This window comes from Calypte anna, chromosome 2 (genome assembly GCF_003957555.1).
Source record: "Calypte anna isolate BGI_N300 chromosome 2, bCalAnn1_v1.p, whole genome shotgun sequence".
Lineage (NCBI taxonomy): Eukaryota > Metazoa > Chordata > Aves > Apodiformes > Trochilidae > Calypte > Calypte anna.
In genome coordinates this window covers 66,978,609-67,002,924 of record NC_044245.1, presented here as the reverse complement: position 1 = coordinate 67,002,924, position 24,316 = coordinate 66,978,609, and the positions used below count along the sequence as shown (strand labels likewise).

At 39.6% G+C, this 24,316-nt stretch overlaps 2 protein-coding genes across 8 annotated transcripts in view; one reads left to right on the top strand and one right to left on the bottom strand.

Moving 5' to 3' along the window:
• Positions 1–18,111, bottom strand: part of LYRM4 (LYR motif containing 4) — an 87,618-nt gene extending 69,507 nt beyond the window's left edge. For both annotated transcript variants that reach the window (XR_003987164.1, XM_030444181.1), the window contains exons 1-2: positions 17,933–18,111; positions 806–926 (exon numbers count right to left, since the gene is read on the bottom strand). Coding sequence is in view for 1 of the 2 variants with exons in the window: in XM_030444181.1 (XP_030300041.1) it covers positions 806–926; positions 17,933–18,018 (207 nt within the window). In the remaining variant the exon portion in view is untranslated. The remainder of the gene's footprint in view (positions 1–805; positions 927–17,932) is intronic.
• The window catches only part of FARS2 (phenylalanyl-tRNA synthetase 2, mitochondrial), a 237,980-nt gene continuing 231,769 nt past the window's right edge, over positions 18,106–24,316 (top strand). For 2 of the 6 annotated variants that reach the window (XM_030444174.1, XM_030444175.1), the window contains exons 1-2: positions 18,280–18,395; positions 24,163–24,220. The gene's annotated coding sequence lies outside the window, so the exon portion shown is untranslated. Of the gene's footprint in view, positions 18,205–18,279; positions 18,396–18,670; positions 18,728–19,080; positions 19,207–24,162; positions 24,221–24,316 lie in introns of those variants that run through there. The other 4 variants (XM_030444177.1, XM_030444176.1, XM_030444178.1 and 1 more) reach the window with 4 other exon arrangements.

Sequence of the window (24,316 nt, the reverse complement as noted above, 5' to 3'; positions counted from 1 at the left end):
ACCATTGTCACTAAGTGCAGATTTTGCAGTGAGATAGCTTAAGCATTGCAAGGTTCCTTAGAGAGTTCAGGCACAGAAGTTTGCTTTCTTCAAATTTTCAGTGGTCAATGTAGATAGACAGCAGGTACGTATCAAATGTGAAGTATCTTAAGTACAACAATCTGTAATATGTCTAAATAATACAGCACCCAATGGAAGTAACAGAGAAGCTACAAATGCTACTCAGAGAAGTTCAGATAAAAATATAACTTGTGACTCAACTTTTTGCAAAGAAAAATCTGTTACCCTGCTTGGACACATTTAGACAGCATTTACTTAATTCTGTATTTTCTTGTTCTGCTACTGTTATAACACTGTATCAGGAAGTGGGGGAAAACAAACACAGAAAGCAAGACTATTTGGAGTTAGTGTCACAGCCAGTCTTGTAAACCTGTGATGGAAGGAAGATAAAAAGAGTGAGGAAAGGAATCTAATACACACGAGCTAGAGGAAACGGATGCAAAGGAAAATTAGGACAGAACAGATAAGAAGAATGAAGAGACAGTAAAACAAACAGCAGAAAAATTAACAGAAGAGCATACAAATTTTTGACAACTAGGCCTGTTCTGGTTAATGGAACATCCCTACATCCCCTATTGCATCCAGCATGGAAAAACTCATGGTTCCCACCCTCTCAAACTCAGACATACAAAAAGTAGTGTTCATCCTGAGATGTTTTGCACAATCTATTTTTTATCTGTAATGGCATAAGACAGTTTACTGAGAAGTGCACATGTCTTGGATAAAATGAGAGAAAGAAACATACCTGCCGATGAATAACCTCTAGGTTTGCTTTGGCTTTATTCACAAGTTCTTCTATTTTTTCAGAATCCTTTATATTCTTGTTTTCTCTGAAGGCATCTCTTATCCTTCTGATGGCATACATTCTAAACATAAACAGTAAGACGATGTTTTCATAGATGTACTATAGTTCACAGCACTCAAAAAGCAGAATTTGTTTACAAATCTAGATATATACAAACACACATATTTTGCCCAGTTTTATAGAAAAATCTTTCGATTCAGGGTTTTGCCTTGACTGATTTGAAACAGTGTCCATAATCATTAACTGAAAAAGTGCTCTTACTGGATGTTATTGTAGGAAAATATCATATTACACAAGTCCAGTCCTTACTGCTGTAAACATACTGTTGGATGCCTGGCATGGTTACTGTAAAGCTCAACATACAAAAAAGCTAAGAACAAAAAAAAAAAAAATCCACAAAAGGCTTTTTGAATCAGACTATTATTCTGCATAGCCTAAATTATTCTCAATTCTACCATCAACACACATATTGCACGTTATTCCTAGGTCTTACTTTGTAATCTGGCAGTCAAAGGTGGACCGATGGACCAATCATACAAAAAAAAACTCCTTCCCCATCAGCTCTTTCCTCTTTGAAAAAGTCTCAGTCCAACACCTCATCCATTTCCCTACTAAGAAGCAATAACAGGACACAAGCTCTGCAAGTTGGAAGCAGGTATCATCTCTCCTCTTATAAAGGAAGGTTCAAAGTCATCTGCAGTCATTTCTGCATCTCTCCTATTTCTTTTAAAACCAATAAAAACCCTTCATAGAATCATAGAATCATAGAATTAGCCGGGTTGGAAGGGACCTCAGAGATCATCTAGTCCAACCCTTGACCCACCGGAGCAGTTGCTAGACTTCATTGCACTGCTCAATAAAAAAAAGGGCCAACAATATTAAAATAAAATTTTCAGACTGAGCAGTAGCTACTTTCATTACACACATGCTAAGGGAAGAGAAGGATAAATGGCAGTAAACTGATTCTGTTCAGCTATCTTGATAACGTCCCCCTTCTCTACCACCACATCACATCAGTACTAATTTTACTAAAGAAACTGAAACCCTATGTGTGGTGCTAGGAAGAAGAAAAAAAGCTGCTGCAAATACCACAAATAGCGTAATATTTCAACAACTGTTTCAAGTCTTGTATAAAAGTGAAACATGAAACAAAATTCTCTGAAACACAATCATAAAAAATTCTAAAGATGATGTCAAAACCCAAAATATTCAGGGCGGGGAGAGAGGAAGAAGAAAGATGAATAGCCAGCAGCACTCCATAACATTAGATGGTGCTATGCAGCTCCTAATGCAGCCTCCACCAACCAAGCAGCATATTTTCTCTGTAAATAAATAATAAATTCATAAATAATACATTTTGTTCACTGGAGTCAGGATGGCTGTGGAGTGCCACCCTGCTGCCACACAGCGGCAGATGGTGTGTGCTTTTTAATTAGGGCCTGTTCACCTATAATGTGACACTGGGGTGCATGAGTGAGTGAGTCTGTGTGTTTGCATGTGTGAACTTAATAGAATGTATTAAATATGGAAGCTCATTCCCATCTGCAGCTGCTGCCCAAGCAAGATTTGAAGGGGAAGCAGCTTATTTCTGCTAGATAAGTAACAACCCCGAATCATTAAGATGCGGTGTAATTTTGTTGCTTCGCACCGGATAGACATGAAAGCACTACATATACACGAGTAGGGTTAAACTGCAGAAACATTAATATTTTCTGCAAGGAAGGAAGGTTTCCAAAAGATACAAAGACTAATTTTTTCCTTTTATAATTTCCTTAAACCTCTATGAATGTTAATAGCCAAATAAAGTTGTTTTACATAGCCTTTAGCACCATCTTAATTCTACTGCTAAATCTATACGTCTTCAGTATTCTCTAAACACACTTCAAAAACTAGATGAACATCCTGGTACTACTCTTTACTAAGATTACATGGAGATTCAATATATCACTTAAAATAAGAATAACCTGAACTCAAAGCTCAAACTCAGTCCTATAATGACTGTAAAACCATACTTTCTTCCTCATTGTGAGGTGCCAGGGGAACATTTCGCCAACACTCAAATTCTTTGAAAATTATGTAAAAAGTGTTAAGAGATAAACAAACCGGTAGTTTTGATGGTTGGTTTTGGTTTGGATATTTTTGTGTGTTTTGTTTTGTTTGTTTTTTAAACAACAGCTCTTTATACACAACAGCCCTTGTGAGCAGGGTCAATTCCAAAATTCAATACACTCTGCATTCCAAGAGTTTCTGAGCTGTGTTAAAAGCTAACACTGACACTAAGGCTGTGATATTGCTGCAAGTCCATGGACAATGGAGTTCTTCTGAAATTACAGCAATAGGTATAGCAACATGTACTACACAAACGCACACTATGAAAAGAAGCTGTTCATTCAGACATGTATATGTTGGTTTTTTGTTGTTTTTTTTTTTAAAGATCGCTATTCCAAAGATCTTCTGGTTGATGAAAAGAGTAGCCAGCTAATCTAGTGGTATGTACTCGCAATCCGATAAGCATAAACACTAAAACCAATCATGTACTGTTGGAGTCACAACTCAAAATGCCAGTGGCAGACAACAGATGGCTATCTTCAGAAAACTTTACATTAACCTAGAAGAATAAGTATCTGAAGACAGAGTGACAGATGAAAAGCATACCAGAAGTGACACAGTTGCTGTATTACTGGTGATTATTTACCCAAGCTGGCACAACAGAACTGAGGGCGTACAACACTGCAGCAAGTGAGTGAAGGGGAACTACTACAATTTTGCTACCCTCCCTGGTAGCCACAAAACCTCCCTCTGCCTCCTTCAGACCAGCACAGCAAGTCTTGAGGTGAGCCAGTCCAACTTGGTAACCTGAGAGAAGGCCAGTCTACTAAAAGAGTGAACCTTTTTTGCTGCTTTGCTTTTTCTGGATCCCTTCTGGAGCTCCATTTACTTTGCATGGGACTGGATGAGCATCAGGGCCAAGGGAGAGGGGACACAGCAACACAGCAGTACTGATTTAGATGGATAAAGTTAGCAATAGATCCCACCAAGAGAGGCTGACAAAGTCCCATAAACAAAGGGGACTCTTCATCAAAGAAGTACCAAGCAAGCCCTCTGAAGAAACAGAATGAGAAAGCAATTCTGCATACACTCAAACAGTTCCTGCAGACCTTTGGGATTGGTTGGGGTTTCATGTGAGAACAAGACCAGGGCAAAAACATTACCACAGACCCCCAGGGAACGGGCACTACCTGTTAAGAAACCATGCCCCCTAATAACAGTAAAAAACAGGGTTATAGTTAGAAGACAGTCTTTTCTTAATAATAAGTCATTCACCTCTACCTTCAAAGAGTTCATCTTCTTCCTTCCCTGAAGCACAATCGAAAACCTAACGTGTCCTCATAAAAATGAAGCTTACGAGAAGCCAAGTCTGAAACCACGGCTATTAAGAAAAAATGAAATTGCAATAAAGTGCTTCAGAAAATACTAGCTGCTCAGGGATATAGATGTTTTTATTTCAAAATGTTGACTTATGTCATGCTCAAACAGAATTAAAAAACCAAAATAAAATAAAATATCAGTTTCAGCCTTTCACTCTTGTACCTTTGTCCTCTGCTAAACCAGAGTGTAAAAAAGCTGAAACACAGCACATACCTCTAACTACCCAGTGCTATCCCCTTAAAATAAACCTAGCTAAGCAATGTTTGTCTCAAAAGCAATGAAGTAAAATACATTTTTCTTTATTAGTTTAAATTCTATTTAATTTATCAAGGCAAGTGATCAGTAGCTAACCCCTAGGAATCCCACTCTGGTCAGTAATTCTGAAATGAAGTATATAATGCTTTTATTTAAGGACACAATGTGCAAAAGTGAGATATTGACTTACAATACAGTAATATTAAATCAAGTGAAGGATCCTTTTTATAACAGGTTGTTGTTTCACTAACTATACTTTCTTACTGCTTGTCCTTTCCAGTTAACATCTATTCACTTAAGGTAGGGATAGTATACATTTTCCTAATTTCTCATTATTACTAGTAAAATGTGCACCAGGTGAAATTTGCATTTGCCTAGCTGAATTTTCAGAATTACTTAGCATTTAAAAATAGAAAGTTTTTATAATTAAAAAAATATTTGCAGAAAAATAATTTTAGCCTACCTTAAACTTTTATTAGCACTAGTGAGGATGTCTCAATGTATAGAATTACTTCAGAAGGAATCTTTATTTACATATAAATATGTGTAGACATAAGGATTTCCATATATAGGTATTTATTTACATTCTTTTTTCCTCTACAAAGGTCTCACTAAGGGACTCCAACAAAGGTGAGATAAAAGCTGCCATTTATTACCAAAAAAAAGAAACACTTGACAACAGATGTTTGTTTGAGACTCAGAGGTAATTAATTCATAGGGAAGTAGTTGTGACCTGCCTAATTAAACACGGGACCAACAGAAGGGTGTAGAGGAAATGTTTTATCAGCAAGGTGTTCCTCAAACTCCATCATTCGACACATTTTCAGCACTGCCACCTTGAGTTACAGCACAGCAACAATGACACCTGTCCGTTTTATAAAATCAAAGCAAAGCCTATTTAGCCTATTTCTGGAACCAGAATTTGCTTGGGGGAGCAGGGCTGGTGGCTGGAAGCTGGGAAAGGAGGAGAGAAAAGAAACAAAAATTAAGACCATTGGTTAATCCAATATTTCCTGATTCTGGTTCTAGTCAGAGTTTCTAGACAGTCTTCACAAAAAGCCTACAAATGAAATCCACAAGCCATTACTTCGTTTCTCTGCTACATACAAAATATGAGTTCCAGTGGCATTGATAAGAAGCATGGCTGGCAGAGAACAGCACCAGAGATCCGCTGCAAAGCAGCTCAGGAGGTCTCCAGTCTCAGCTCCTTCAGGGAGGAGGGCCAGTGATGGGATTGGATCAGGCTACTCATGGCTTTGTCCAGTCAGGTCTTGAAACCAGGATGGTGACTGGACCACCTCTCGGGGAATAATGCTGAATTGCTTGGCTGTCCTTGTGGGGAAAAATATTTTCCTTAAAGCCACTCAGAAAACCTCTTCCTTCATTTTACTTCTGCTGTCTCTTGCCCTCCCTCCAGGCAACTCTGGATACCTTGATGTAATGGCTTCTATTATGTTCCCTCAATGTTTTCACTCATCCAGGCCGACCCAGCCCAGTTCCCTCGGGCTCTTTTCACAAGGAAACTGCTTCACTCCCCAGCAACTTCGGTTGTTTCTGCATATCTTGCTTTAGGCTATCCATGTCCTTCCTGCCCGGGGGGGGGGGGGGGGGTGGGGGGGGGTTGGGGCAATACTGCATGCAGTACTCCAGTCTAACAAGCACCAGCTAGAAGGGGGGCAATCACCCCTCTCAGTCTGCTGCCTGAGCAACTGTTGATATATCTCAGGAAGCTCTTGGCCTTCCTTGTTTCCAGAGCATGTGGCTGGCTGCTGGGACCCCTAACCCCCTTTCATCAGAGCTGATTCCTGGCCAGTCAGTCTTCAGCCTGCTGTGTGTCCAGGGCATCCCCCTCCCAGGTGTAGTACACTGCACTTGTCCTTACTAAATTTCATATGGTTACTGTTGGCCTTTTCCTTCAGGGATTCCCTTCAGGCTTCTGAGGGCCCTCTGGACCGTAGTCCTTGAGCATGTTGGCTCCCTAATGTGGCATCATCTGCAAACTTTACTGCACTGTAACTTCCTCTGGGTCATTTGTGAAGATGTGAAACAGAATGAGCCCCAGGATAACCCTCTGAAGATCCATTAACTACCATTCTCTAAACCCTAGCATCCAACCACTCTGAAAGGCCCATGGTTGTACGTCTATCCAGACTATAGCAAGCTAACTTGGATACAAGAACATTGTGGGAACCAGCACTGAAAACCTCCCTAAAACAGAAGTAAACAATATCCACTGCTCTGCCCTCATTCACAAATCCAGTCAATGATGTTGGTCAGGCATGATTTATCCTCTGTCTCCAAACATCACCATCTTCATGGTCCCAGAATGCTATCTGTGCTATTCACAGTTAACTAGGATTGCTTTCACAGCTCTTTGAAAGATGAATTTTTTTACTATGCTTCTAAAACTAAAAGCAGTTATCAGTTTAATTCTAAGTGTAAAGAATCTATGCAGAAGAGAGTGCTTTTCAGAGGTCAGGGTTAAAAGAAAAATGTCCAAATGAAAGCATTCTTTTGATCTTTACTGGAGTTGCAACTGCAATGTTATATTGCAGAAGAGGTTAAAAAAAAAAAAGGTTACTAGTGAAGGACCCAATCGAACAAGTTGTTCAGTTAACGAGGCAACAGACAAAGATGTGCTGCAGGAACTAGAAACAGAATTTGCCTCAGATGAAAAGTGTCCTGATGGTCTGAAATGACAAATAGTTTTCTGCTAAGCTTTCACTGCCAAGACCCTGCCAACAGCTCACCAGGACACCTGAGTAGCTCAGCAGTCCAATTACCAGGTGGGGAATGCCTTGAAACCACAAGTTCAAATCCTGACAAGGCTTTTTTCTCTCTTCTTCCTTTTGAGGCAGAAAGACACCGTTCCATTTGCTGTACTGCCGTTTCTGAACACTTTTTAAAAGATGCCTGGCCTTCTGCAAGCTGTCATTACAAATTCTACTACACTTTTCAGGAAAGATTAGAGTTTTAGTCCAGCCCTGTGGCCCAAATTTCTTCTTTTCAGTGTGACTAGGAGTTACCCTCTATTCTAAGATTAGAGACATAGTATAGTTTGTGACTTAGGTACCCTGAGGAGGGCTAACCACATGGCACCTCTTGGTGACTGTCAATTTAGAAGCTCACTGGTGCTAAGCAGCCTTCCAGGACGAAAGCATTTCCCACATGCCAGTGGAACATGACTTCTCTTTGATGAAGCAAGAGTGCTTAGCTTTTTTTAATTAAGCAACAAGACATAATGCCTTGAGCTATTTTAACTTCCTCGATGCAGTGTGGGAAGACGATGATGAAATTTGGAGAGGACACTTCTGAAGCACAGCATTATTTCTGAAACTAAAGATTTAGATTTACTACCTATCTAGTTACAGTACCCATAATATTATAATATGGAAACAATAACATGTCAATTCTTTAGAAGACAAGAAGGATTGAATACCATAAATATGTTGACAACATTCAGTTTTAAAATAACTGAGATAACTGGACTGACAAAAGACAATTCTTTGAAAGCTGAGGTGAGGCTTTGCTGGTCATTTTGGCAGTCTAGTAATTCTGAGCCTAACACAGTTTTACTTGGATTCTAGTAACAAAGATGCTTAATTATGTCTCTTGAAGAATTTAAGCACGGACCCAAAATGAATCTAGTAATTGAATAGACACAGAATTTCGATAGGATCCACTCATCTCACAAAAAAGACAACAATAAACCGTAAGTACAATTTATTAAACAATCCATATGAATCAACAGACCAAGTGTTCTGTCAGTTTATAGACAACATAGAAGAAGTTACAGGATTTGGAATATTTGAGTTATTTGCCAATCTCTATCCTCTCCTCCATTTCTATCAGCTTTAAAGATTATCCAAAAATCTTTGTGTCTTATAACTCAGTCAATAATGACAAACATCCCCCACTGGAGCTCCCATTACCCCATGGCTCAATGACCTTCCCCCATTTATAGCATGTTTAGTTTTGCAAATTTACAACATCAATTTCGACAGCAATGTTGGCATTTGAAATTACTAGGTAATATTTGCCAGCATAGAAAACTCTAATATATGCAAAGCTTATTAGTCAAATCTAGAGCCTAAAAAAAAAGAAAAAAAAAAAATCCATTTGAAATGCATGACAAACCCACTGTCCTACTTTGTGACTACAACAGAGTACTGAATATCATTTTTAGACATTTGGGATTGTAAATGTAGTGCCTTTGGATAATATATGAAATGATTCAAGGAGGTTCAGATATAGAGTACTGTGATTCTGATACCAGAGGCTCAGAAAAAAAAAAAGCAGGTTGTTTTGTACAGTATGAATACTACCTAAGGCACAGAAAGTCAAGTGAACTAGATCTTTCCTTGTGTATTTTTTCTGTTTAATTAGTAACACAACCCAGAAGTCTTCACAAGCTTTATAGATTATAACATTACCAAAAAGAAATGGGGGCTGAACGCCCCAGTCTCAACCAGGAGCGGAATAATTACCCAGAAATGCCATGGGTGCAAAATTCATGCCCATGGGAAATCAGATGCAGCTACTTACACAATAAAAGTGCAGAAGGATTCATGGTTGAACGGAGGGAAAAGAATATTTTGCTCAGCAAAGCTGAATGACTGGTTCACTCACAGACCAAGTCAGAGGCAGATTTGAGGTTTTGAGGCAGGCACAGCTGATGTTCATCTACATAAATTACGTAACATCCCTATGCACCAGGCACAATGTGCCAGAACTATCCACTATGGCTTTCCACTCCTTGTATTTCCCAGGTGCTCTCAGCACAAGCAAGCACTGTTTGAATACTTGCAGGCTAGTTACAAAATAATATGCCCCCAGGCTTCTGATCTTTGTAGCGTAATGATCAGCTAAGACATAGAGGAGACCTCTGCTAGCTCCAGTAAAATTTTAAAACTCAGCCTCTCAGGAACTAAATATTCCATGAGTATTTCTGCAGTCCAAAAGTAACACACAAATCAAAGAAATTACTACATCCTAAGTGAAGTAACACATTTCACACATGTTAAACTATTTCATGTAACAGGAAAAAAGAAACATTACACATATTTTATTATTTTTGTTCCAACAGTTACTCTAAAAAACAATGTAGTATAAACAATCTGCTTTTATGCAGCAAGGAGTGTCTACCAGCCAAAACCTCTCTTTTGGGCTATGTGTAGCCTCCACCTTTAAAACTGTGGCACCCACACTCTTGCTCTCCAAACTGAAGATCTCAGCATAAAATGCAATACTTAGACCTGACCAGACCAGAACACATATATTTTAATATCAGATAGAAAAATGAAATTAGATTTAAAACTTAAGCTTACACCAGTTCAGTGAAAACAAGTCATCCAATAAAACTGCCAACCCACCTCCTGTGCAGTGAAACAGTTTAATCTAACCACGGCAACAGAAAGGGAGATCAGAAATATTCAGGAAAACAGGTAAATTTTTTCTCCAAGAAGAGAAGCATTGACTAAATACTGTCTTTTAGGCTAGTCAAGCCTAAATATGTTAAGTTCAGATATTAAAATTTACAGGTGAAGATAAAGATAAGGAAAAGATCAGCAATTTTTCAGGGGTTTTCCTTGAAAACCAGTTATGACGCTCACTTAGAGGTTTACATGACGAAGGAAAAAAACCCCACCCTGATCCTGTTTCTATAAGAGACATCTATGTATATATTCTATTGAACAAGAGTAAGTTCAAATTGGTACATTTACATATCACAAAAGGTTCTGCATCTCAGGGCAAAAATGTGTTACAAAGAAGCCGAGATAGCACTTAATAGCTAATTAAGTCACAAGAAAATATTCACTAACACAAGTGATAGTAGCACATTCAGTCCAGAAAAAAATACAGCAAAACCCAATTCCTCTTCCTTCCTTACGGACATGGCTACGAGGGAAGTTCCTCTAGGATAATGTTTACTTCAAATGCGGAATTAACATTTGGCCTAAAAATCAGTAACTCAGAGGAGCATTGGCTAAGGTTACCACATGAGATATTAGGAGAGGAAAAGAGGTATGAAGAGTGATCTATTTATCATAACAATGTTTTCAGTATAACATTTTATGACAAGGGCAGATTACTTTGTCTTTGACATGTGACAAGCCCTTCCATTCCCTAACGTAGCAGAAAAAGTTTATAATCCCAGAATAAATTACCCATAAAAGTTTCAGAAGCACCAGGTCCCTAGCTAATGGTAGCAATAACTTGCAATGGTAAGAGAATTTCTCCCTAAAGGATTACAAAAAATTGTTTAGAAATAAACCCCCAAAATCAAGCCTAACAATATACACAGGTTTTTAAGTACTGCCACTGGTTCACTGAATGAAGAGTTGTATGTAGGTATGGAAGTATAGGATACTTACTTGCCCACCACTGCATCACTATAGCTGGTAGGGCTACGTTCATGTTATGTTCCCATTGCTTTTGGATGTGATTGTGAAGGTGCCACACCAGTTTGACAAATATTCACCTTTACATTCAAGATGGGAAAATAATAGGCAGCAATTTTTGGTATAAATTACAAACTGAAAATAATAAAATAAGAAATTTTTAAAAAATGTGATTAATGGCTCTGGAAATCAGGAAACCTATTTAGAGGTCTACATGAAATACATGTTATTATTGTTTTGTAAACAAAACACAAACATTTATTTTCATATTGTAAATTAGCAAGGTCAGTGAAAATACATTATGAGTGGGATATCTAATTTATTTTGGACAGCGATGAAACTACTTAAATCGATCAATACATGTTCCTCCCTTCAAAACTAGTTTACATATAAAGAACATTAATTTGAAAACCTATTTGCCTATTTATTGGGCTAGAGAAATATTGTGATAATTTCAGATGAGTCAAAGATGTTTCCTGGCACTTACTAGCACGTTAGTTTCAACACAACATGCTGCTACTTGACATCCAGAACATAATTCAAGCTATAAAACCTTTAGGACATTGGATGGCTTGTACTATGTCTGCAGCGCTTCGTCTGAGCTGTACTGACTTTTTCCTGAGAAGGAGACAGTCTGACGTTATTTAAATAAATAGAAACATTGATTACAAGGGCAGGTACAATCCAAAACTTGAGGAAATGTGATGGTTAGTACCTAGCCCCCTAGAATAAATGATGGCTTCTAAAAATGAGCCCTGCCCCACCCTCCTCCTCCTCAACCCCCCTTCCCATTTAACTCTTCCACTGCTATTCTAACATAGTCTGCAGAAAAGTGTTTAACATTCACTAAACATGTAATCATCAATGGTAGCAATCCATGACATAAACTGATTTTCTTCATCATCAAGGCTCTGGAGGAAAGCTGTGTCTCCAGTTCTCCTGCTTATGCAGGAGGGAGCAGATGTTTACATCTGCCTGGGCAGGCAGCTGAGCCTTGTGGTAATCTGTATGTTTGATGGAGAAACAGAATCAGACTTAGAATGCTGTGCAAAAGATAGATGGAGACTCTCTAGAGGCTGACCTCACAGGACACAACAGTTCATCCTCAGAGGCACTTAAAAGTCAAAGAACTAATTTCCACTCTGTGGGCTTCAATATCATAATGGTTTAGTGGTTATTGCCCATATGTTGTAAATAAGTAACAGGGAAAGATTTTTTTTTTTTTAAACGTGCACTCAGGCAGCTAAAATAAGACAACCATACTTTTACCTAAGCTAATCTTTTAGGAAGAGGCCTTTCATGGCTCCAGACCAGGATACGCCACACAAGAGACTCAGAACTGTCAAGACCTAGCAATGGAGTTTGGGGAGAATCTCACTCCTGTCATATTCAGAATCCTGGAAGACATTTTAAATCTCTCATTGATTTGAACTAAAATTTTAATGGAGCTGTACTTAAATACTAGTTTCTTGAAAATTGTATTTAAAAAATCAACCAAACAGTTAATTATGTCCACTTATAAAACACTACATCCTAAATGTAAACTAAACATATTTTGATCTAAATGCTAACAAGTTCAAGAAAAAGAGCAGCACTGCAATTCAATGGAGATTGAATTGCAAAAACACTGACACACCTACTGTATTTCCTTTGGCTTCCACAATGGCTTCACAGCTTGCTTTTAACAAGTACTTTTGAAAAGGGATTATTGGGATGGAGCAGAAGTGAATTTCTGACCTCTTGATACCAATACATTCAGACATTCATACACACACAGTGTATTTACTTTGTGCATAGGCTTCTTTTCTTTAGAAGGCTTAAATGTTATTCAACCAATGGCTATTTATTTAAAAATTTGAAAAATATATCTGAGCAGCACCTTCTCCCAAGATTTTGTAATAAACAAGATGCTGAAGAAAAGCTTAGTCCTGAATAGTAAGAGTGTGAATACCAGCAAGGCTGGCATTTAGCCATTCACACCACAGGACCCTCAAATTTTCTTAAAGAATAATTTAAAGATTTTATTTCGTACATATTCTGTTAAAGAAGACAGCATCCGAACGTAACTTAATCTTTTCACTATTATCATACAATATGTTTTATTGTGTGTTGCATCCTCAGAAGATGTTACAAAGAGATCAAGTAAAAAGGAATAGAATAGAATAAAAAGTAGAAAAAAAATGTAAAACAAACAAAACAAGGCAATTTTTCATAACCCCATCCTAGCCAGAATATTGTCTGAATGATTTGTGGCATCTTCACTCTTGAGAAAGATTTACAATATCAAGAATTCCTAAAGTATTCCTTACTGAAGACATCCTCTGTACTGAGTTCTGTGCAAAACAGTCACAGAACAAATGGTCCAAGTATTCATACATGCAAGAAAAAAAAAAAAAGAAAGTTTTATTTTCATGTCCATTTTTCTTGGAAAAGCAGACAACCATGTACAATCTAGGATTATACTTTTTTGGTCAGCAAACCCAGAAAACATGGGAAGAGCTTTATAAAAGAGGTAGTTCAGACAGCACTCTTGCTATCTATTGCTGCAGCAGTGGTTCTAAACAACTGCAGTTTGTTTCCTTTTTTGCAAAATTACTTGATTTTTTCCAAAATCCAGAATGCTGAGAATATTTGAAATTTCAGTAGCCTGTATCAACTGTGTCTTGAATACGTTGTTATTCTATGAGTCAGCATCTTTTCATTTTCAGCAAAGCACAGATGAATAAAGTGAGGAACTAAGTGCTAAACCCACATTCAGGAATAAGAAAAGGAGAAGGTGAGCTAGGACAGCATTTCAATAGCTAAAACTATTACTACATTACAGAGTGTTTTTCATTTACCAGTAATCATATGCATAAGTCTATTATCGTGAATCATTGCCAGAGGCAGCAATTTTTCTATTATTCTCATTAGTTCTCAAACAAATTCTACCGATAATTAAATCTTGTGTAGAGAAGAAAAATGTCCCTGTTCTACTGTGCTATGCAAAAAATGCAAATAACGTCTTGGATAGCAACCACATCAGATTTACCCTACTTGGGTGCCTTTGCTAAAATTATAAAGTCCATTAATCAGTTTTGCGAGGGTGTCCCCACTTATGTGTCTTCTAACCATAAAACTTTAGTTTTCCCAGAACTCTCTATGACACATACGTGCTCCAAATTCTCCCTCTAAATTACTTTTACTCAAAATACTCCTCTGCTACAAAAAAAGTCACAAAAATTACATCAAAACGGATGTGTAAATATCCTTTGTTGTTTAGAAACGGTGTAATTTTACGAGGGTGAAGTGAATATATTTGGAAAATAACCATCACCATTGTACCTTTAGTACCAAGAAAACAGCTTCTGATGAACAACCAACAGAACTTTGATGGAATGATTTTCAGCTGGGAAATGCTACTATAAAAAAATGAAAACATTTGGAAAAATTGTTTCATCTGGTTTAAGATTTCTTTTCAGAGAAATATGTTCTGATTATATCTAATGTTTATGTTTTCAGATTTTTGGTACAGTTCTGTCTCCAAAATATTTTATATATGGATACTGAAGTCAAATGGAAATACTTCAGTATTGTCAGACCAAAGTCTGATGATTCATAATCACATTTTGTAATTTTGTCTCCACATTTTCCCCAAAAGTGCATGGATTTCCATGTTTTAATTCAACTGGGAGTGTAATCATCTCAGACCCTTTTACAGTTTCACTTTGGCTGCCTTTCGGGTGATCTTTGGAGTTCCCTTCCAACGTGGGACGTTTGATGGTCCCATGTCCCATGACTCCCTAAAATCACATCAATAACTCTATCACTCAAGGTAGGAAAGGCAACTGGCATTGAAAAAACCCAGTGTAACTTAGTTTGCTCAGCTTTGTTCTTAGGTTAACACAGATTTGCAAAAATCAAATTTACTGGTTTAAAATCCTGAAGGACACATCTCAGATTAATCTGTGTGCATGCAGTTTCGAAAGCAAAACCTTTTGATAAATTATCTTCCCCAATCCTTCTAGATTCTGGTTAGTTTTATGCATTAATCAAATATATTGCACATTCCAATAAAAAAATCAAAATCCATTTAAGTGTGATTCACAAAGACAAGCAAAATATATCTATATATAAAAACACAACATCCACCAGTTAACTGGCATGAATGTAAATCAAGAAATAGCTTTAAAAAACCAAATAATTTATTTGCAGAAAATTCCTAACAGAGAACCCCAAAGTTTCTGACTTTACCTATAACTGAAAGAAACTAAACAATTAGAAAGATGACGATCCAGAAGCAAGTCATAGAGTATCTGCCAGTGTAGGTATCTGTGTAGGCCAAGGAAGGCAGGGTCCTGGAAAGCACAGTAATGTTGGTTAGCTAGAATCTCTGGAGCTTATTCTAGCCAACCTTCCAGTTGAAATAGGCCTACATGCAACAAGGCCAGGTCAGCCATGGTACAGTTTGGTTAATCTTCAGAAATTAAGATGTAAAATCTCTCCAGGTGACCTGCTCCAGTCCTGCACTACCCTTCAAGAGAAAACCTTCTACCACTAGATTCCCGTATGTTTTGACCACTGAGCTTCAGTCATGTTAGAAAAAAAGTTGACATTATTCTTATTTGCAACCAGATGTGTTTTAACAGCTTTCAAAAGTTTACAAATTCTTTTGTTTACAGTAACAAAACAGACACACCATAAAATCATTATTAAGAACACAAATCCTTAGAAATTATCCCTCGAATCAATTTATTTGAGACTGTAATCCTGCACATTATAAACCACCAGAGGATCTGATTTGTGCCAACCAAGCGAAGAGAACACTCACTACAGAACACCTTTTTTACTCAATACCTAGCATCTCCATTTGTATATTGATTTTCCTCCAATACAAATAACTTTCTTTACTCAGACTGTGTGCATAGGTAACAAGGCAGAAATCAAATTACTTACAGTCTACTGAATTACTTAAAGTCTACTCTCTGCTGCTAAAACCTGGCACACAACCCCCAAACATTCCACAACATTTACTACAGGACCTGGAGATGCTCCTGTCTGCTGTTATTCTACTGTAAGGCATAAATGTTACTCTTTACAGTTACAAAACTAAAAGTTCTTTTGGGAGGTGGAAGACAATTTGGCACTACCAAATTTGACATATAGAAGTGACACACAGAATGTATTTACTGGGAAAGGCACAAAACCCCCTGAATTTTCCATCAAATCTATATGTACACGTTTAAGAGAAAAAGGATACCAAGCAAATAAGGAGACACCAACCAGCTGATGATACACTTCAGATGTACACATACAAATATGCACTCTGTGCAATAATAAAATATTCTGAAATTCTCTAACTGAAGTAATGAATCAATAAAATGAATACTTTCTACTTTGCTACAAGTTGGATCTTTACGAAGTCATTAGGTTTACTCCAGGGTATAACCATATCACATTACGGCATGAGGACATGGCAGGACTGCTTATCTTGGCACAGAAGAAGCAAACAGGGTGTCCATTTTAGCTACATAAAACTGTAGAGACAGAATAGTTGTTCTGGTCCCAGCAGATCTCTACATGTAACAGCTGTTGATTATTTCTGTTTCTAGTGCTCACAAATGTGTATATACCACATGATTTTACACAGTTGCAGACTTCACAGTATCTCCGGACAGGGCCATTAAAACTTAAGATCTTTCAGGAAACTGAAAACTTGCACCCTGATATGGTGGCATAAATGACTGATAACCCTGGTAAACACATTTTTCAGTATTTTATATCCTTTAAAATTCACGAGTATAAAAACACTAAAAAACCCAGAACTACAAGTTTTACATTACGTTAAGCAAAAATCTCACTGGTGCACCTACTGTTACCTGACAGCCTTACCTTTGAGACACATGCAAAAATTTCCATAGAGCCAAGACCTGTCAAGTACACAGTTCATTTCTGGAATACCTGGAGAGGTGGGCTGGGTTTCGAGTATAGTGTATAGAGGAGATGCCAACAATTCCCCAAGTCCCCTGTGCTCCACCATCAAGAGTTGAAGACTTCTACCTCCACAGGCTTTCTTTCCAAGGCACTCCCTCACACACGAGGGAATACTTATGCCTGGAAGAGCGCCGACCTTGCCATGTTATGCAAGTTCAAAGGCTTCCCTTTCCAACTCTTGCCAGGTTGGGGATGGTTCACAGCAAAGACAGCCCACATGTCCCTCTCCATGATCCAACTGCATGGTAAAGCCAACAAATGGCCAGTGGGCAATATTATTTTGCCAGTGTCAGCAAGAAGCCCCCCTGTGAAACCAGTGGGTAGCTAAAGGAGGCCAGGGCTATGCCTCTGGCACACAAGCAGGCATGCTCTTCGCCAAAATACCTGTGCACATCTTTCACCAACACCCAGAGAAGGCAGCCGGCCGTGCAGCATGGCATCTCGTCTGGCTGGACAGGTGAACCCTGCTCCCTCACCCCCTGACCTCAGGTACAGCACATGGTGCCCATGAGTAGCAGCAGAGCCGCCCTTCTCCCGCACATCCAAGGCTGCAGCGCGGCCCCGGCTCTCCCCTACCAGACGGGCGGCATCCAGACTAGACACGAGCTTTTCCAGGATGGGACGATCTCCGTTCTGTCCCTTCCTCCTGTGACAGGGAGGGTCCATCACCTTAGGCTTTGGGGCAGCCTGTGGCCAAGCCCTTGGATCGGGGGATCACCCTCCTCTGGCCCCCTCGAATCGTGCCCGGGCCCAGGCCCGGAAAGGCCTCCCCCAGGGCAGGGCAGGGCTTGGCCTGGGCCGGCAGCCGCTCCTCCGTGGGGTCCCGGGAGGTCACAGCTTTCCCGCACCCCCCGAAGACGAGCTCCTCACGCGAACCCAGCCCAGCCCCCATAAAAAACGCCGGCATTCCCCGTTTCCCCATCGTTACCCCTATTCTTTCGCGGAAATAAGCGGCGTCAGGGGCAGCTGCCTGCCCCGAAGCCCATCCCCGCCCGGGCCGGGAGCTCACCTGTAATTGTAGCCGTCGAAACGCTGGCTTTCCCGTAACAGGGCCCGGTAAAGCCGCAGCACCTGGGCCCGGCTGGACGCTGCCATGTTACCCACAACAGGCGGGTCCTCCCGCGGCGAGGCCCCTTTCCCCGCCCGCAGCGCCCGGGGCCGCGCCGGCCCCCGGAGCCGCCTTCAGCCGCCTGCGCCGGCTTCTCTGCGCGCCTCCGCGGCGGGCAGGCAGGGGCGGGGGCAGCCGCGGTAGCGGCAGAAGCAGAAGCGTACGGCCTGGCGGTGAGTATAGGAGCGCCGAGCGGTCGGGCAGCGGCTGCGGCTCGGCCGGGGCCCAACGCAAGGGCCGGGGCGGGGCCGTGGCCTGAGTGGCGCGGGGGGAAGGCACTCCCCCGGCTGGGGCAGCCGTGAGGGCTCGGGGCAGATGCCAGGCCCGAGCAGTCCTCCTGGGTTTGCCCCTTCCGGCGTAGCAGGTGGGGTAGATCCGCGGGGCCGCTCTCTGTTGGGCTGCGCCCCCAGGTTATGGGTCAAGCCTCAGGCTGCCTCGACCCGCGGGGGCTCCGCTCGGGCTTCGTCAGTGCGGCTCTGAGCGGCCCGAACCGGGGGTGGGGGGTGTAGGGGAAGGCCTAAGCGATAGGGGTAAAATAAAACCAGCGTTGGGTGACAGTGGGGTGTTTGTGCGCACCAGGGGCTGTTTTGTCGGTGTGTTGTATGGAGGGGTGGCTGCTGGCAAAGTGGGGTGGGTGTAGGGCCCCGAGAGGAGCAACAGGTGGTGGGCGTTTGGGCATCGCATCCAAATCGCTATGTTAAGTTTCAAGTCAATGTTTCCCCGTGTCCCTGTGCCAGGGCCTGATGTGTTGCAACCCTATGTGAACGATTTCTCTCTTAGTATCCTGGCTTAAGTTAAATTTTGCTGTTGACCTGGGTAGTTCTAACTCAGATAGCGTTCAGGTTAAGTAGTGAGATTCTCTGAAGGAGGTTGGCGGGGATTTCCTGCCTCTGTGCTTGGTGAGAAATGTGTGATGCTCACACCTCTCTGTGATGAGAAATACCAGTTGGTTTTTTTTTTTCTTACTTTTTTTTCCCAGCACTGAGAAGTGATCACAGGAGTTTTATCAGTAGCCTCCTCTAAGGTTCCTTATCTGTGCTGGTTTTCAGAAAGAAAATGACTCTGTACTTGGGGTAAATTTAACATACAGGCCTTCATGTGTTGAAAGTGGCCTTGAAGAGAGCAGGAATTGGTGTACACAGTGTTTGTGTGTTGTACAGTCCACAGAGCAGCAGGTTAGTTGAACCATTCAAAAAATAGATTCTGCCTGTTTGTCTTGTTTTGTATTCTTCTCTAAGGCTCTACTGTGGCTCTTTTTCTACTTAAGCATTTCTGTTATTATTTTGAGAGGCATCCTGATACTTCTGTTGCTGGAAGCAGCATATACCTAACATTCTCTTCTGCTGAAAGTTTTCCAACTGTAGAGTAAACCTGACCTTGTAAATTACAGGTGTGATCCCCAGCTGCATTTAATACTGATTTTTAAATAGTATCAATAATATGGTTTACTGATAATCATTACAGGATTCCTACTTTCTCCATGGTATGTTTTGTATATAGTAAATGTTTTTATACTTTTGACATTGCTCTGGCAAAATTGCTTCAATTGCTGCTACTAATTGACCTCATATTTAACTGTATATGAACTTTGAGTGTTATCATTTGAGTCAGTTGCACATCTGATAACAATTTACAGTTTATTGCATAGAATAAAAATAGTTCCATGCTTCTGAATTAAAGTAATAGATACATATGAATTATCTGAAGTCATCTTATGTCAAGTCATGTTATGTTTTAGCAGTCCTTTTAGGCTTCTGGAAAATGGGATTTTCCATATATAACAAATTTCTTGGATATTCTCTTTATAAAACCCAAACTAGAGGAAATGCTGTGGTTTTGTAAAAAATTTAAGTTACCAACTGAGGTACTTTGATAAGCATCATGCTTTTGAGGCCTTCCCATGTCAGTTACAAAACCCTGTGTTTTGGGCTAGCTTTCAGGAGACTTGAACAGAAATATGTAAAGCAAGCATGTGCTTTAGTTGCCCATGGGACTAAATTCTCCTTGTACCCCAAGCCATATTGACACAGATTGCCACATGAGAAGTGGAATCCATCTGAGGTGCTGCTACCCCCCCATCTTTGGAGCAGTTGGTGGCTGTGGTCCTTAATACATGTTAAAACACTTGCTTTGTGTCTCCAGATTTATCATCTTCCCTGAAAGCAGTGGCAGCCCTGCCCTTTGTTTTTGTCATGGGCTTCAGACAGCTTAAAATATGTGGGTCTGCCATGTACAGAACAAAACCTTGCTTTGCAAGTTCAGCAGAGTTACGTTAAATCATTCTGTGGGTGAGCGTGGCTGATTTCACAACAGCCCTCTTTCTTATGATGAGAAATAAAATTTTGATGCTTATGTTTTCAGCTGTATAAGATGAGAGAATAATTGGAAGGAAAGCAAAATGTGTAATTAAATTTTCTTTACAAGAGTACTATTGATTTAATATTTGTGAAGTAATTATAAATGATTTTGAAATAGCCCCAGATGCTGATTCTGTTATCCTGTTCCTGAATCTCCCTGACAGTTTTTGTGGTTTTATTTATTTATTAATGAAAATGGAAACTTCATATGTTTAGAATAAGCAGTAATCACACGCAATTTACTATCAAATGCAAAGAAAACATACCAAGGGACGTTCCTCTCATCTCCCTCTCCTGGCTTAACTTTTGTTATACTAAAGGAGGGAAGAACAATTTTTTTGCAGAAAGTCGTCACCCTTGTGCAGTTGGATTGACACTGTTGACTGGAATAGCTATTTTCTTATGTATTTTATTATTGCATTTTCTTGAAAGCCATGTATTATGGTCTCAGAAGTCCTGTTCTTCTGCAGTGAGTGGTCATCACCTCTGCTATGATGGGGACACTTGTGATTCTTCGAGCCTTCTGTTTATGTGCATCATTGTAAGCCTGAAGAAAATTTAAAGGATAGTTACTGCTCTAATGAGCTCCGTTGTGTCCTGTGGTACTAGAGCATTGGTATGGGGAAGCTAAAATGATCACTTGATTATATTAACTGCATCCTCATTCCTTCGGGAGAAGCCACACCTGAATTTAATCTGGACACCAAGCCAGGACCAATTAAGACAAGCAACCTAGGGTCTAGTGGGAGGTGTCCCTGCCCATGCAGGGAGGTTGGAACTAGATGGTCTTTAAGGTCCCTTCCAACCCAAACCATCCTGTGATGGATATTCTATAGTTCTATAGAACTATAATTCTATAGTTCTCTAAAGGGCAGGTGATTTTTTTTTTTGTTTGTTTTTTACCCCCAGGCTCCTCTGTTTTAAAACTTAATGCTGTTTTATTGTTACAGTTTATGGGGATGGGCCTAGAGATATGTTTTTCTTAATTGCAGGGATACATATGATAATTGTTAAGAGTGGTTTCTCGGTATTCATATGTACAAGAGTCTTTGGTTTCGGCATTTGGTCTGAGGAAGGAAGGCAGCCTGTGCCTTGCCTTTCTGCATCTCTTGGGGTAAATAAGCACTTTGAGAATGAAATAATAGTGACAGAGTCTGGAATAGTTACTAATATTTTAAATGTGTAGCTGTTAAAAAATAAATTAAGGCATTTTGATTAAATACCTGCAGAGACTATAAACTGGTGTGAAAGGCAACATCTGTTACATTCTGTGGTACATATTGGATGTTTTGTTATACTTGGCTGAATTGTTCCTTGTGGTACACTATTTCAGCTTTATGACACTGTACTCAACACTTTAAGAAAGCTTGTACTTTCCTGGTACACTGCTGTTCTTGTTCATTATTTTTCTTTGAGGGTCAGAATGATAATTGATTGTTGTGGTGTTATAATCCCTTTTAATTATCTTTTTCAGTTTGTGAATGTTTGGGATCTTTTCCCTGCTTCTATGGTGTTGTTTTTCTCACTTCTTCCCTGTTCCGTAGTTTTTGATGGACAGTGTTTTATGCAGTGAGATCCTATCCACTGTAGAGTTGGAAGGACTATAAATCACAAGAATTTGGGGATTTCAGTCACAAATGTATCAAATTATCATTTAACCATTACCTGTAATGAGTAAGATTTTCACAGTGTCAAAAGGAGACTTTGAATAACTGTCCTTTTGAAAAAAAAATTATTTACCCTATGGAAAAGGAATTTTAATAGGAGGGGAAAATTCCATGTTTCAAATTCAGCTATGCTCCTAAATTATTTGTGTATTTTGGAAAATTCTATCTAAGAGTTCAGAGGGAAGAAGCTCCTAGTCATTTTTTGTGACCATCTCTTTTTGAACTGAACTGCAGAATGCTGTGCAGTTTTTGAAGTGAGATGGTAAGAATAGTAATAATAGGGGGAAAAAAACCACAAACTCACAAAACCAGTAATGTTTTTTGTTGTTGTGAAACTTGTGTTGGTAAGGGAAAAGCTGTTTTACCACTGCTCCTAAACCTTTGCTGGTTTATGATCTCCCACGTGCTGCAGGCTTCAAACTGAAGGAAATGCTCCATTTTGTTTTGCTTATTGGCTTTAGTTTTACTCTTCTGATTTCCTGTGGCTATGTGCAACACCAGGGGATTTCATGGGCATCATGTTGCCTGCTAAATATGTATCATGACAAGCAGCTGGACAGTTCTGCAATCGTGGGATAGCTTCCAGATAAATGGCATGCAATGTTGATACTTACCATATTGATCTGGAAAGATGTTGATAGACATATTTTGATAAAGTACTTCATAATGCCTGAAATACAAATGCTATAGAAGTCCAGAATAAACAGGAAAATTTGATTGCTACAGTAGGCAAGAGAGTAAGTTCTAGGGGATTAAAGTTAGGAATAATGCTTGAAGAGTTTGGTGTGTAGTAGTTGCATGAAATGTAAGTGATGCTTCTAACCTTAATGCTGATGTAATCCATGGTATTTTTCAAGACAGGAATCCAACAAGAAGTGAAGGTGGTTTTGCTGTATGATTGCTTGTTATATTGAAATGTTACTGAGAAACCTAATCATGAGAAGTGGATTTATTAAGTGTTCTCATCCATGACCGCATCTATTCAGAAATGGTTTCTTTGCTGTGCAGTTCCAGTCTTTTATCTAATTTAATCTCAAATAACTTCCCTTTCTGTGGGAAAAATATTCTACTTTATATTGTATCTTGCAGTTAAGAAATGTTTTCCAACACTCAGCCTATGGTACCTACTTCCCTTACATTCATCCCATGCCTTCACTTATGCCTTGTGAAGCAATACTCTGCGTTTCCTCTCCCCCTGTGATTTACACTATCATCATATTTCTCTATAGCTCTCATCCAGCCAGGATAACTTGTTTACTCATTTTGATTTATTCCCCCCTCCCTTTCTTTTTCAGTGGACATGGAAATTTTCAGCTTAGGAAGCAAATTTATCTGTAAAACAAGGACTGATACTTTAAGAGCAGCAGAGAATCTCTTCGTAGAAATCTCTTATATTTTTGCTGTCTTGTGATTTTGGGTTTGCCAGGTTTGTTACAAATAATTTTTGTTAAAAATCATCATTGCATCTAAGATATATTGCTAGAGCAAAGTTTATTCTTTTCTTGCATTTATTTTTGTCATATATGAATGTGTGCATGTGTATAAAAGCACGTGTGAATACATGTAAAAGCACACACAAAGTTGTGTGGTGGTAGTAAAGGTGACAGTCACAGAGTTCATCCTGGATCCTCCATGCTGTGGTGGTGGGGATTTGTGCACAGCTAACACAGGGCTGTGGGGCTTTTTTTTCTGTTTACTCAGTCCCACATGTCAGGTATAGGAAATCAAAGACGACCTCCTGCTTGGGTGCATCTTGGTTCTTTTCCCTATGCCTGCATTGTGTGCATGGGCCCTCATGTCACCCAATACAGGGGGCTGGCTCTGGCTACTGCTTAAGTCCTTCCCTGCAAATTGATTTCCCTAAGCATTTTCTTATAAATACTTCTTGTGTGATTATTTCCTGGAAGCAATTCTTGAAGCAAAGTATCTGTGGGTGTTGGAAAACTGTGTTGCTATGAGGTAGACTGGAGCTGATACAAGAAAACGTTATCCAAGGTTCATTTAGAATGCAAAGTTATTGCATAATGTGTTCTAAAGGTGTTATCTGGGACATGTGTGACCTCTGAAAATTGCATGTATGGAAATCACTAATTTTATTTTCTTTTAGGCAAAGAAGTTAAGTAGAACTGCAGCTTACAATGGATATGTAAAGCAGCAAGGATTAAGTAAGTAGGCAATCTGTTTAGTTTTCTGACTGTAAGATGAGGGGATGGCAATATGATTTTCCAGTTGTAATGTTTTTTCATATTATGATGTGATGC